At 38.9% G+C, this 15862-nt stretch overlaps 1 protein-coding gene across 6 annotated transcripts in view; it reads right to left on the bottom strand.

Annotated features, from left to right (window-relative positions):
- AFAP1 (actin filament associated protein 1) overlaps positions 1–15862 on the bottom strand; it is a 122111-nt gene that overhangs the window by 28312 nt on the left and 77937 nt on the right. For all 6 annotated transcript variants that reach the window (XM_072863257.1, XM_072863256.1, XM_072863259.1 and 3 more), the window contains exons 5-7: positions 14175–14386; positions 10970–11149; positions 1532–1624 (exon numbers count right to left, since the gene is read on the bottom strand). In XM_072863257.1, the coding sequence (XP_072719358.1) occupies positions 1532–1624; positions 10970–11149; positions 14175–14386 (485 nt within the window). The remainder of the gene's footprint in view (positions 1–1531; positions 1625–10969; positions 11150–14174; positions 14387–15862) is intronic.

Here is a 15862-nt window from a genome sequence, read left to right as displayed (position 1 = left end):
GGTTTAGAGGGGTTTTTTATATTGCCATATAGGCTTTAGAAAAGCACAGAAACCACAAAATAGGTCTATATTTGAAAGTACAGTCAAAACAGTGAAATAATCATAATATCTCTTATTACACAATATATTTTTTAATTAATTTCTAGACTCTAAATGTTGCTGTTTATTAATCTTCTAAGCAATGAACAATTACATGGATCAGTTAAGAATAATTTTAAAATTATTTATTTAAAAACTGCTTCACGTATGCATTTACAATTACAACTTATCAGAAAATAGTGCATTCCTACATGGTGCTTCAGTACTTTCAATATCTGCAAAAAAGAGGCTTTTGAAATAAATTTTTAGCACCGATTATTCTGTAATGGTTGCGTATGAGATATAGGATGACGTGGTAAAGAGCTTATGCTGGCACAGTTTTGGTAACCACATTACTCACGAGTGGTGAAGCCATGAAGAAGATGTACAGATTATCACAAAAAGAAACGAACGAGAAGTTTTGCTACCCTTTTTCATGGCATGCATTTTAGAAAACAACTGGTTTATGACACTTTCAGTTACTTTGCTAATACTCTGCAGGTGTGTGCAAGCATGCAAACACAACAGCTTTTGCCTTGTGAAATCAGGAGGTCTGAGCTGTTAGGGAACATGCTTTGCTCTTACTATCCCAGGTGCAATGCAATGTAACACTACTGACTGTAGCATCCTCCCACCATGTGGGTAGAACTTGCCATCGGGAATTTGGTGACGAAACCTTTGTCAGTGGGACTTTTAAGCAGAGTCCTTTATGCAGAGGGTTCTGCTCACATGGATGCCTTAACAGAGCAGGGGCTTAAATCAGTGCTGGTAATGTACTAATCGTTCACTGCAGGGTTGTTCTTCTTTCTAATTCTTGCTCTCATATCCTGCTGAGTCAAGGCAGCAGAGACAACCACAGTGAATAGCCAAGTTTCTGTGTTGAGGCACGAATGCTTGAAAGGGTCTGCCAAAACAGTGACCTCAGAATGCCCATGGAGCTCTTCAAGAACTTAGTTCTCAAAAATAAAAGACTTCCCCTTAAAACTTTTGTATAATCTTCAGCTGTTCTTCCCTGAGGGTCACATCCCTGCTTGCTCTTTGCACTTGATGGAGAGCCTCTCTGAATCACAGCAGGCGTATCAGACCTGCTTAGTCTTCACCCTCAATGGCTAACGAGAAGCTGCTAATGGATACAAGCCAGTCTGCTGGTTGTTCGTGACCAAATGAATAGACATGGCAGAAGTCTTAATTCTGTAGGATGTGTGCACCTATCCAAACAAACAAAAACGACACAGGGGCTAATAGTCTAAAACAGTAGCATGAGTCAGCAAATAGTTACTGAAGATTGCCCCAGAAAATGGTCTAACATGAAAAAGTTAATACATGAAATCCAGAACCTAAATTGAATTTCAGCTTTGTGGTCTGAACATCCCCTAAACCATGCAGTGCCTAGCAGTGCCTCTATAATAAGTAATCACAAGGAATTTTGCATTCAACATTTTGATAACTTTACCTTTTCCAGCTCTGTCTTGTGTACTGGAGAACTAGACAATGGCCCATCGGAGTCTACCGCTCCCATACAGTTGCTGCACACATCTTTTATAACCTTAGGAGACAAGGCAAAATTTATACATTTTTCATAAAATACAAATCAGAGTAATTATATATGAATGTGAAGGGAGACGGGAAGGAGAATCCCGCAGACATTTCCTAGGCTGGCAGGTGTCAGGCAGGCTGCCACTACACCAACTTCTCCACACTGCCTCCCTCAGTCATTTCATGTACAACCTGGAGGAGACATAATGCCTAGAGGTGGAAGGTTTCAGCTTCTAGACAAGCTAAGCTCCAAGGCTCTCCTGAGTAAAGAAACCAACAGCGCTGCTGATTTCCATGTGCTAGTTTTGCAATACGAACTCAGCTGACACCACCAAATTAATTTCATTATGATGATGAAAAAGTGGGATTAGATCCAAGGTCCCGCATGTCAAAGGACAAGAGTTTTGCATAATACACTACCCAGCTGCTCTTTTTTTGCTGTTGGAGAACTAATGAAGTGCTGATCAACTTACAGTTAATACTGCGCAGTGGTATTTTGTGGCATTTTTGTATTATACTTGCACATTGACATAAAGGTATAGGTCAAAGTAATTGTAAATGTGTTCTTGGAAATGGGAATGGCATTACGTCTGCTTTTAAAAAGTTAAAGAAAAATCCAGAACTTAATTCACTGAGATTTTGATAGAACTTGAAGAACTTCAAAACCTGAAACTATATAAATGTAAAAATATGTGATGAGTAAAGACATTTGATGATTCCCTATGGGCATAATTAAGTTTTTTATCTCTCGTGAGGTTACCACCAGCCCATTATCAGTCTGAAATTGCTTGTGCTGATGAGAAGAGGTCCCAACTCTCCATCCAGAGTCATGCCGAGGGGGGTGCTGAGCTCCACACCTCTGATTACAGCCATGCAGCCATGCAAGGACAGCAGAGCCAAGCGGGCTAAGAAGAAAGGGATCCTACTCTGCTGCAAGCATTACTGCTAGACATGCAAACTTTCCCCTTTCCATGTACATGTACATGCTTACATATCCAGCTCCTCCCTTCACACTGTTTACAGCAAGCCTGGCTGGCAGAGAGGAAGATCTGGCCTGAGAACTCCCAGTTCCAGGGAAAACAGCAATTAGTTAACTGTCAAAATCCAGATTTCTTTAAAGGCGAGGAAAAACAAAACAGGAAACAACATCTTTTCAGTTTTGAACTGAACAATTTTGATGTGGAAACCATTAAAGAGCTAGAGATGGCACCAAACAGTCCTTTCACAGCATTGAAGTTCCCTTTAACGGTGAAGCTAAACAAATCAAATGTTTATGGGCTTACAAAGACCCTATTGCTACAACTCATGAGCACATCATAAATTACAGGCACTATATGCCAGAAAGAAAGAAAGAGCACCAGCCCCATTTTACAGATGGAGAACTCAGGAAAAAAAGAAAGATTAAATCACTCACTCAATGTCACATAAAAAAACCTGAGCAGAGCAGGGAAATGAACCTACACTTTTATTTCTGAGCTAGTATCTTAAAACATTTCAGCATCCTTTCTTGACTGAACTTCCCTGTATCTTGCCCCAGAAACATAAGCACAGTATTTCATGGCACCTGGCATCCTTTGTAACATAAAATTTAGGTGTAACTTTTGCAGAGCATTTGCACCTCAGAGTTAAACGTAGCCCTAAATTCCCCAAAATCATAAGAATTCTTTTTATGGGTGTTGTTTTATTTTCAATTGCTGGTCCTCAGTATGATGTAAATACACTGCTGTTTTCTTCCTAGAGAAATGTGACCGTACAGTTTCTGGGAACATTCATTTCTGTCTCCTGCATGACCCTGATTCAATGGCTCATGTTTTCAGCATCTGCTCACACCACACAGTTAGTTAATTTTGGCAAAGGCAGATAGTAATGGGAGTTACAGACAGAACAGAGGGAAATGATTTGGCAGCACTAAATGAATAGTATGTGCAAAGTCATGCACTCAAGTAAATCCGGTTCTTATCATACCTCACATATTTAAGGAGAAGCTAAAGTGTTTAATTGGGTTGTAATTAAATTTTGATTAAAAAAATGACACACTATCAAATGGAAGTTCATGGCAAGATCTGAAGTAAATGTGTATTCAAGGATCCAACACTTCATTTGGGTTCAAGGGGTTCACTGGCAAAGACTTGCTCATCACCTTCTGTGTGCAATATAATTGTGTTTGATGCACAGCATAAAACTCGTATTTCCACAGCTCACCAGGATGAAATACCTTTAATATATAATGGTTGCCTGGATGCACTCTCTATAATTACGTTTGCAGACAGCCACCATTATAAATGTGGTTTTCACATGCTTATAGCTTTAACTCAAAATTTTAAGGATAAAACATTCCACCAGTGCTGCCAACTTGCATAATTTCAATCACAAGACTCGGCATTTTTGTCAATTTTTTCTATGGAGTCTCCTGGAGTCATATGAAAACAAAAGATCGCTATTTTCATTAAAAAATAGTTGTGAGTGAGGGTGGGGAAAGGAGATCAGCAAACTTTGCAAAATCCATTGCAATTAAATGTGTGAAAATATGAATTAATGTATCTCAATGGCTCCAAAACTAGAAAGCAAATAAAAGGAATCCCCAAATGCGTTATTTTTAATAGAATGGCATAATCTGGAAGGCTGTACTGAGAATACTTTGTAATGGCACATACTCCATGAATAGTTTAAGTTTTCCCACACATTAGAAAGGGAAATCATGCTCTTTTTCTCATCACAAATGCTTTTGTACATTACATATACACACACACAGGGTGATCCGCCAGGAAAATAAAACTGAGATCATAAACAGACTATGTATTCAAATATTTAAAATATATAAGCAAATGTAATCAGAAAACTGAAGACCTCTCATTTCTTTGGATAGCCTCAAAACTAAAGACATTTAAAAGAATCTTCTGTTATTCCATTGCAAGAATTTTAAACACCACAATTACCATTACAATATTACAATTAGTAGACTTCAGAACTGCCTCTTTCAAATGCAGACCTGGAAAAACCTTGTGCAGCCTGAACTATATTATTATTCCTTATTTATGTCATAGAAAGGTCTTGAATCCCCAGCTGGATCGGGATATACACCAGTGTATCGCATTGACTGCAGTGACATGAGGAACAGAGGGGAAATATTTGCAGGTACAAAGCTGGAAAGATTCCCTGCCCCAAGCCATTGACTGATGGGTGGAATTTCTGCCACGTGGTGTGTCTGGAGTATTTCTCTCTTTAAAACTATCTTACTACACAAGCCCTAACACTTACTATAAAACCTTCATACCTGCTGTCACCTACAAATTTCTATAGTTATTATATCTTATTTTAAATGACACGTGATGACTGGAGGCAAAATACTTACCCTACACGCAAAGTCAGAATAATCAAATTAGATTTTTCCAGCTACCTTCAAAGATGCAGGCTTCAGATAAAAAGCATAGGCTATGCAGTAAAAGCAGAAAGCCAGCTGCTTGCCAGCCAGACCCTGCCACACAGAAATCCAACAAATTCTGAGTTAAAGTACTAAATTTGTAGCTGGTTCCTTGTACTTGATCTCTTTGGGACCCGATAAGGAATAAGACTGAGTTTTCCTGCACTGGAGCTTGCAGACCTCTCTCCTGGTGGATACCATGGGACGAGTTCAGGCTACAGGCTGTGCTCACCACGGGGATGTGATTACAGCATCTCGCCTCATGCTTTCATGAAAGTCCCAGGAGAAGATCACACTTTTCGTATGAACGAGTTCAAAAGTGATTAGGGAGAAAGCTGACGGCCTGACTGCACATTTGCTTCACTTCTGTATGTAACCAGGCTAGAAATCTATCCAGCCAACCCACCCCCTCATACCCATCTACCCACGTGTTTCACAAATACAGGAATTGCTAGAAATGGGATGGGCTAGATCCCCCACCTCTTGTCTCTGCTGCTTAAGTCTGAAGATAGGAATATGGTAAAGCTGGAATCTGCTTATGCACAACACAGCAGAGGGAAAAGAGTTTGGCCCCAGATGTAACTCAGTATTTCTCATACTCCTTTTTCAGTGCTGGAGGAGTACTGACTTTCTGAGACTTTTCGTCATTTTGGCATGACTAAATTCTCATTTTCTCTCTCTTTTGGACCCTTACGCACTACATACATTAGCATCAATCTCCTCCTCCTTAAGAGAGCACCAAAATGCTCTTAGCATTTTGCAGAGAAGAAAGGCCCCAAGGCGTTTACCCAGATAAATTAGAGGAAAAGCAGAAATTATTCACATCATAGCCTATGCTTTAAGTCTCAAAAAGAAACCCCCTTTATCTTCTGTACTGGAAAACATCATTCGCAAACATCGCCTAGCCTGAAAAGATTAATCTTTCTGCCTCTATTGCTGTTTGTCTGAGCAAAGTGGGGATGAGATTCTAGCAGACTAGCAGCCAGCAAGCCTATCTTTAGTGCCTGTATATCCCCTTAAAAATACTTTTCTGACACATTTAACCAAGACAACCCCTGTATCCTTTCTACTGCATTATTACCATGAAGTCTATTGCCATATATGGCCACTGGATGGGGCAGAGCCCAGGGAAGGAGGTGCTGGGTGGCTGGGAGGGCAGCTGGAGGCATTGCTGCTGCAAGGGCAGAGGTACCCCGTGCAAGGGGAGCTGCACTCCCAGCCCAGGCGGTGCAGAGATGCAGACCGCACTTTAGGCCGTAAATCTGAGCTAGGTATGATTTAAATAATTTTCCATCCAAAGCTGCGAGTAGGAGAGAGGAGGAATACTATCCTGTGGTGAAAGCAAGGCATCAAGTCTCAGCCCTCCTGGGTTCTGCTCTGAGATTTGCTACAGCTTGCATTTATGATTTTAGCCAGGAACTTAAAGAAAACTTATCCCTGAGAAAACAAGCAAATATGGTGGTGTTGTTTTTTTTTTAAATTTACACGTGCATCTGCTTTTTTTAAGTAATGTATTGTTTTCCATGGTGCTGGTCACACAAACACGCTCTGGTTCACAGCCAGGATGGGGTCCTCCGGCTCTGTCAAAGCAGGCTGGCAGCAGTCCTGCAGGCTGGTCAAAGCCCTCACACGCAGCTCAGTCTGTTGCATCTCCAGATCATGCCCTAAAGAGTTCTTATGCAAACATACTGACCTTGCCGTGCTTTGTACCAAGGTATCTAAAACCACCTCTTTGAGACAATAGGGTTGTAAGTCCTGGGAGGTTTAATTTAGTTTGCAGTGCCTTCACTGCTGGTGATGATGTGCAGTGGAGAAAGAACCCAGCCTGACTGTCTTGGGACACAGTATGGTCCTGAAGTTACTTATAAACTAACAAACACTGTATGGAAATCACTTGTACCGAGTATGCATCCCCAAACGCACTTTTTCCAGTCAGTTTTAAGGCATGATCATTCTGCACTTGACTCTACTCAGCTACAAAATGGAGATAATAACCTCTTTGGAGAACATTACTTAAGCCAAGAAAGTAATGTTTGAAGTGTTTTGAGATCTCTAGCTGGAAATTCCCATAGAAAGTAAAACCAGCCACACAATGTTTACAGTTACAAGCTCAGTCTTGTGTGGATTTAAACTGGTAAAAGAAGAGCTCTGTCAGTAGTTCATTCTTCAGTAAAACTCAGTCCACATTAAGAGCAGAGCCCAGAAGTTACTTGACTCCCCTCACTAAGCTCAGGGCAGTGAAAAAAACAGATGTTTTCAAAGACTTTTACGAGAGACAACATGCAGTTATCAGAGATGGAAAGTGGGCAGGAAAACCAGATTAACAGCCCTACGAGGAGTGCTGCAGGGTCTTTGGATACAGTCACAACCTTGATTTTCTTCTCTCTTCAGGGCAAAAAATCCCTCTTATACAACAAGTTCAGAACTGACTGAACATTGTCAAAATGCTAGATGCAGAAATGTCTACTTATGCCTGAAAGATTCACTGCTCAATTACAGACCCTCAACTGAAGAGATTGCTCCAAAATGGCTGCACACTGTAAAGTGAATAAAAGTTAACAAAGGGTGCTTAATGTTAGGGAAAAATGAAAATCAAGGCCAGTACTCCAAAATGATAGATTACCTCTCATGCATGATACATCAGAAATACATTTTTGCAGGAGGCAATGCTAAGAGGAAGATAAGGCCTTGGGACCAGACACCATGACCCTTTCCTTCTTCTGCCCGTCCTCTAAAAGAAGCTACTTCAGAACTTAATTTATTTGGCATCCATGTATTTTTAATATTAAAAGAAGTTTTCTGTGGCCTAGTCTGAAGATCCTGCACACAGAACACATTCATCTGTATGAATGAAGCCACTAAACAAGCATCTTCTTGTAATGTCATGTCCTTAGTAGTCCTTTTATTTTTAATGTAGCATTACCCAGAGATGCTGACAAATAAATGTAGTTTCAACCAGTCCGTTGGATGTGCTGAGACAAACAGGCAGATTTAAGACCTTGACCACAAATGCACAAAAGCGCACATACACTCAAGCGCGCATGGAAAAAGCTCATGTTTGGGTCTGAGTGTGTAACTGCACGCATTTTTTCATGTACATTTTTGTGGGAACATTTTAGGACTCAAGTCTGGAAAATTCCACCACTTGATGTTGCACACCATATTACTGCTATGATCTCAGCTCTAGCCTGAATTTATACTAGTTACGCTCCTTGCTCTGAAAGCTTGACAGGCTCTCTGGTGACATCAGCTATCTTTTTTTCATCAAGCATTTCTTAGCTGGTAAACCTGAAACTCCCTTTGTGGTTTCAAGTCTAGACTTCAATTTGCACTAAGTTTATCAGCTGGGGTTTTTTGGTGTCATCTTTACAAAAAAGGTCTAAAATATTCTGCATTTATTTCACACTTGTCCTCCAATAGATATTTTAAAATTATTTGTTTAAGTAAATGTATTTTATACTGATTACATCTGACTTTAAAAAAAATCATCTGGTTTAGCTTTCATGGGAAAATCTGGCCTCCAAAGCCATCTGGCCTCCAAAGCTTTAATTTGACACTTATGTGTGAGTTCATGAGAACCTGTTGTTCCTGAGTGATAACCTGGCTCCACTGGCATGTATTGGTACAGTATCTTTGACAGAGAAGGTATGTTACTATTACAAAAATGTGGTTACAGAGACCTTTCTCATTGTCAGTCTCTCAATCTGCCCATTTTATTAACTAGAGAAATCACACGTAGGTGACAGAGCTGGGGGCAACCTTGCCCCTCTGAGTGACAGGCAGGGAAAGCTCAAACTGCTTCTCCCAAGACAAAGCAGTGATCTCTTTCTCAGTATAGAAACTTCCTACACAAAGCCACACATGATTTTCAGATGGTCATTTTAAGTAAGGCTTGAATGACAAGAAATAATTATGTTCATAATAAAAAAACCCAAACTTAAATTTTGATACATTTTTAAAAATACAAAACCCAATGCTTTTATCTCAAAAAGGTATACTTCCTCTTGAAAACACTGGAGCTGTTGCAAGAGCTGCACAGACCATGTTTGGTTAGCTGTTGGACAGGCAATTTCTACTGTACAGAGCAGAGAGTGCTGCAGCAGTGCTGAGGACTTGAAAGTTGAGCGTACAGTAGCATTGCCATGTACTTGAAAGAGTTTTATTAATAGACAGCTTTTCAGCATGAAGGAACTAAATAAAGTGCTGTCAGACTGTCTCCAAAGACTTTGCAGATAACATTCTGTCTGGCCATTCACCCTCTGCGCACACAATTTCATTAACATGCAACTGTACAAAATCTTTTCTTTTTTTTTTTTTTTAAATAAAGTAGCAGCAATGCATCTGGGATACGGAAAAATCTAGCACTGCTCTGTCTGCCTGTGTGGGGAATGCTCTATGTACAATTTAAAAAATAAAAAAAAGAAAAAAGAAAACAATTTTTATGAAAGAAAGTCTGATAAATGCCAATGAATTCAGCATCACTAAACCCAAGTTTAGAACACCACAGGAAATAATGGGGCAGTTACTATGATCTAATTACAGTGGAATTCCCTTGGAAAAGAAAATGACTTATGAATTTCTTTTCATTCCAATCAGTGTTTTTGAAACTCTAGGTGAGTTCGTGGGACACTTGGATGGTGCTAGATTTTAAAACTTAAAACAAGATACTGATGTTAGAAGAAGCCTGAAAAACACATGGCTGTGATTAGTTTCTATTAAAAAGACAATAGAAAGTGCACTTTCTAAGCTAAGACACAAACTCACAGTCAAAACCAAACACACACACACACAAACCACAAACCCCCAAAAGGTATATTCAAATATTACAAAATAGGAGATTACAAATTATTTTTCCATTTAGTAAATTAGCCCACAGCAGAACTCATACCTCTTAAGCTGCATTTTATGTCTCCCTGTTCTGCAGAAAAACTATCTGCCATCAGGAAATTCCTATGTGTTTAATTCGATTGTATTTGGAAAAATACAATTTATTCTTAGAAAAATAAGTACCATATAAGGATAGGTCAGAGCACAGCACGGAGAATGCCCGATGAGTCTTATGCATTCAGACTTTTACATGCATTTAAAAGGCGGGATTTCAAGGTCTTAAAACAAGCTACTGAAACTGCAGTGATAGTTTCCCACACTACTTCACTGACCTCCACATTTGAGACTGGCAAAGTTCAACATAAATACTAGTAATCTCATTAGGATCTAAAACTGCAGCCCTTGCATTGGGATTTTCCACATTTGCAGACACTGAACAGAAAGGAGTGGAAGATGACAAAATCCCATTTCTCAGAAGTCTGCATTCCCAGAACAAACCATAACAGATGATATTCTGCTAAACCAGGATTAGCAAACTTGAATGGACTTCAGGAAGCTGAAGGATTTTTCTCCATCCAGAGCAATTAAAACAGGTGTCTCCTCAGAGATCCTTCTTTTTAAAAGGTGACTGTGGTGTTGGTATGCCCAAATTTTGCAGGGTAGCCTCTGGCAGTTATGCATATGTACCATTCCAAAAACCAACCTGGGTGCCAGACTCCTACACCTTAAGGAATCTGAACCTTCAGCTCACTACCAGTGTGTGCTAAACAGCAAAGCTTTCTGGAAAATGAGCTGGAGATGAAAATGGAAGGGAATTTGCCACCTCTGCTCTCAGTACCAGATTATTGTGCAATTAGCAGTGAAAACCCCATGCAGCAGCAGCAGCAGCAGCAGCAGCTGTGTAATACTGAGCTGCTGGTTGCTCAAGGAGTTGCTTCGAGGCCTGAACATTAAGTCTGTATTTCTGCCGTCCCAAATTAGATGGGATTTAAGTGGTCTGGATGTGCCTGAATGTTACTGTCTGTATCCCAGTTTTTAACAGCAACTGAGCAGGCAATGGAAGTGCTTTGTGAGTGGAATAGCTCCTGGTCAGAAATCCCCCCTTACCTTTAGCCACTGTTCCGCCTGCTCTTTGCTCTGTACTGCCAGAACCAGGGCATCCGCTCCTTGGTGCGAGATTTTCAGCTCATGCTTCTTCTTTTTGCTGTCTTTGGGAATGTACGTGATACTGCAGTCATTCAGGAGCAGCTCCATCTGGGGCTGCTGGTCCTTGGAACTTTTGTAACACTAAATAAATGTAAGGAAAGTTCAGAAGTTAGATATCACCTTTCTGAACCTTGGGGGAAAGCTGTTATTATATAGAAATGCTATTTTTTAATTTTTACTATTTTCTGTGCACCCCTTTACCACATACCACAGAGTTCAGCCAACACCAACTTTGCATTTCTCCTCCTCATCCCCTCTGTAAAGCAAAATTACTTCCAGACTGACATTAATAGATATCTTTTATTGCAGGACAGGTACAACATATGGAGCGTATTAACCTCCTCTGCGTTATCCTTATGACTCAACCTTGACCTTGATCAGGTAGCAAGAGGGTGAGTTAGGATATCTGCTCACATGTAGCAGCAGAATAAACTTGTACAGTTAACGACTTTAAAGCCTAGATGCTTACCCTGCCCTGCAGCAACAGCCCAGCGTATCAAGGCAAACCTACGCCAGTGCCTACACGGTGCAGCTACAAAGGTGCTGGCACATGCCCTACTCAGCTGTTCTTTTTCTTGAGATAAGTAAAAAAATTGTCACACTGTGGAAAGGGGGCAAAGTCGCAGGACGGTAACTTTTTTAGCTAATTCAGTTTAATCAGTCACTGCACACAAATGCATAAATCTCCATGTTAGTTTACACTGTAAGCTCCTGGATAAAACTATATGATGTACCCGATGTTTTTTCCCTCAGTATTAAGTGCTGTCAATGAACAGACATTGACATGCTGGATCATTGATGACCTGCTCTATGTTTAAATTGGTGATCTAAAGAGTAAGGGTTTCACGTTACATCAGTTGTCCTATGGACCTAGTCCCTATTCCTGTCTTCTAACACATCAGTATAGTTGAGGTTCATCATGCTGTCATAGAGTGCCAGACTACAGAACAACATTTAATTGTGTATATGAATGTCCAGTTATTTTATATACTTATGGAAATTGGGCTTTTACTCATACAAATAAGCACAAAGGCTAAAAAGGTATCTGATAATAAAGAAGACTTATTAGTATATGCATACATAGAATAGCTGAGTATAAATGTGAACAGAGAAAAGCACAGGAACTTTTGCATGTCTGCGGCCGTATTCATGTCATGATGCAACTGTCAGGAAGACAGTAGCTGTTAAAAGTATGTTATAAACACTACAACTTAGGCTGAGCAAATACAGCCACTCTAAACCAGCCTCTGCAAATCACTCATAATCCTCCTTCCCTCTCCAAAGCCCATTAACTCAAAGTTTCTCTAGCTTGGTCACAGATTTTAAGTTTGTAACCTTAAAAAATATTAAGTTTTCAAGCTATGAAATCTTGAAAACATACAACATCAGTCACTTTAACAAGGAATAAACAGCATGTAATTCCCTTTATATTAATTTAAATATTTTATTTATAATTATACATTACTAAATCTGAAGTATTTATATATTAAAGGACTTTAAGTGAAAAATTATTCCCTACTAAAAGTTATTTCTAATATCTAATTCTAATTAAAATATTTTGGGTTTAGGATGACAGCTGCATTTATAACACAAGCAATTGCTAATCCCTAAGAACATATATTTGTTTTACTTGCATATCTCATAAGTTAAATGTCTAAGTCCTCCTTCAAACAATAAACCAATCTTGTGTAACTTGGTTGTTAGACTCCTATTGTGATTTTTATTTTCTTAATAGAATTGAAAGACAATCCCTATAAGGAAAAAAAAAAAGCTTTTCAGACCACACATGTGGCTAAAGGAAATGAAAATAGGAAAAATAACATATTTCTATACAGAACAACAAACATAATTGTGGAAGAAATATTGTGTGACTTCAGAGAAAATCTGGTTTTTCCCTTCTTTCTTTTCTTCAAGCTGTTATCAGATGGTCCTGAAACTTGATATGATCCTGGTATATGGTGACAAAAATATGGACTAAGCATAATGGCATTATAACAATATAACACAAACCAAATCGGAATCAACATTCTTTTCGACACTTAAACAGAGGAGGATAGAAAAATTAAATCCCCAGTAACCACTGAAAACTAGCAAATGAATTCCAACTATATTTTCAGAAACCTCTTACTCAGATATCTCTATTTCATACCCTGTTATTTCCTATACCGCCACGAGCATAAATGTACTTGGGAAGTGAACACATCCAAGCTATGTTGTAAGAGTGTAGAATAATGAGGTTCTACAGAAAACGTTCTATCACCTGTTAATCAGCTTTTAGCATTTGGGATATTGCAGTAATTATTAGTCACATACTTAGTTACAACTGTTGGAAGCACCAGACAGGAAGACAGGGAGTGCCTAAGACTTCAACTTATTTATTACTGCAAGCATTAGTTCGTTTATGATGGCACAGAAATGAGTGTTTCCCTCAATTAGGTCTCTTTTCAGAAAACAAAAAGACATCTATGAGCAGATCATTTACTAACTTACGGAATCTTTTACTGGTGCCTCCAATCAGAAAGAAACATAACACATATGCTTAAGGAACAAATACATCCACTTGTTTCTCTCCTTTCTATAATGCAGCTGTGCATCATGTGAATACTGCATCTGTAATTACCGCAGAACAGATGGCAAAGGTTTAGTTTAAAGTATATACATTACCACGGCATATGCTGCCAAGTGAATTCTCAGTCTAACAAGGGACTTTTCTCTCCAGCGGTCTGATCCAACAGTTCATACACAAAGCTCCCTATGAGATTTTTGGTCCGCAGGGAATGAAAGATTGGATTTACAGTTTCAGCAATTTTTTTTCCAAATGAAATATGTAGAAGCTAATAGGCCAGACTTTCTTTCCAATATCAGGGAACTGCCTGGGTTTAAGTTTAAGTGCAATAAAAATCAAAGTTCTAAGTTGCTAAATGATACACTTATAATTTCAGTGTTTCTCTGCTTCTTGGGTAAATCATGACCAAACTAATTTTGTAAGGTTACTGTAGACTTGGCCACTGTTTGCAGAACATATTCCAAAAACCAGATTCCTGTAAAAATAAATATATCATCCAAAAGGTACAAAGAAAATATAGCTAGTTAAAATAAAAATTACCAGTAGTTTGTTTTCTTTGATAACACACAGTAGTTTGGTCCATTGCCCAAATCGTTTCTTTCTAAGGAGGAAGGCACAGATTTTGGCATCCTTCACCAGATCCATAGAGGCCTCCTCGGAAGGCCACTGATGTCTCATTTTCTTCCCCTTTCCATCCTCCTCCTCTTCATCATAGGATTCATAAGAGCTGCTCATAGCATCTGAGTCATAATCTTTAGGAAAAGTATAAAAGTGTCAAGTTAAAACATTTAGCAATGAAGCGTACTGAAATAACTGAAAATCTCAACAGGGTTGACTTTAAGTTAAGGCTTTTGAAAGTCAGCCATGAACAAATTACTGTTTCAGTGCTTAGTAATAGCAATACATTAAGTTAATTGAATAAGAGATGCTGTTCCATTATGAAATTTTATAGAAGACCCACACTGATACCTTGGGAATTTTAATTGAAAGAAGGAGCTGGGAATAAATAGTTAGAATTTTAGGTAGTTTTTTCTTATCTTCAAAATATTACTTAGCAGATACCTTTGTCTTTTGTAATTCTTTTACAGAGAAACATCTTCATCTTGCCATATTGCATAATGCAAAATGTAGACACAGAAATGCCAATATTAGTACAGCATATTAGGAAACAAACACTGAATATGGCAAAGGTCACAAGAGTAAATTATGGGGCACTATCTACCTATCGTAGTATTTCATACAATACAGCACCTGCACTGATACAATTAACGTTGAATAGACAATGCTGTTCCTTGAACTATGGATTCTGCTGGAGTTAAAGGCATTCTGCAAAAAACATCTTGTTATGTTAGCCTAAACAGTTTAATCCTGCTCTAAGTTTGGCGATGTAATGGCAAGATTCCTTTTTAATTAAACAATCTTTGTTCAGGCCTTTCATTTTCAACAAGGCAATCAGCTCCAGCAGTCCCCTCAACTACAAAACTAATTTGCCATTATCACAGAACCCTCTCTTCCACCATCCATACTTATTTATTTGTTTACGTGAGCATATAAGCAAAGCTCCTGAAGGCACGCCTGTTATCCACTGGCACATGCTCCCATGGAGGAGACTTGACTGGAATATTTTCAATAGCTGAAATTTCATGCAAACACTTATAGTAGACTTTGATATATTTTTAGGCCAGAAGGTGGAAGAAAAACCTCTCGTTTGCTTTAGCTAGGTATTTAGGACACAGTTGGGATGTAGGAAGAAGGCCTGGGACAACTGGAAAAAGGACAAGAGAGAGGATTGCTGGAAAGCTCATTCTAAATCAGTTCCTCCCTATGTGCAGAGACAGAATGGGATATACCCAGCCCTCACATCTCTGAATCAAGACTAGATATTCTGATCCTATCTGTGTTTTCACAAAAGTCTACAAAACAGTTTATGTTCTTTCCAAAGTGAAGTGAAAATAAAATTTCAAGCTCTTGAAACTTTTTTTCGAATTTAATTTAATTGCCATCTTCTGGTCAATTCTGCTACGGAGTGTTTGGTTTGGGGCAGCTGCATAGGGGCAAGTGGTAAAAGCCTCAGATGATTAATTAAATTAATTGTAGGAAGTGCTGATTGAGACTTCAACGTAGAGATTGAAATTCTGCACATTAAATATGCTACAGGTACTTCCTATGTGGCTCACAAGCAGTCCAAGTGCAGATTCCATGTTAGCAGTAAGTTGTGTGATCAGCAG

This window comes from Ciconia boyciana, chromosome 5 (genome assembly GCF_034638445.1).
Source record: "Ciconia boyciana chromosome 5, ASM3463844v1, whole genome shotgun sequence".
Taxonomy (NCBI): Eukaryota; Metazoa; Chordata; class Aves; order Ciconiiformes; family Ciconiidae; genus Ciconia; species Ciconia boyciana.
Note: the sequence above shows the minus strand (reverse complement) of the source record. Positions and strands in the feature narration are given on the sequence as shown.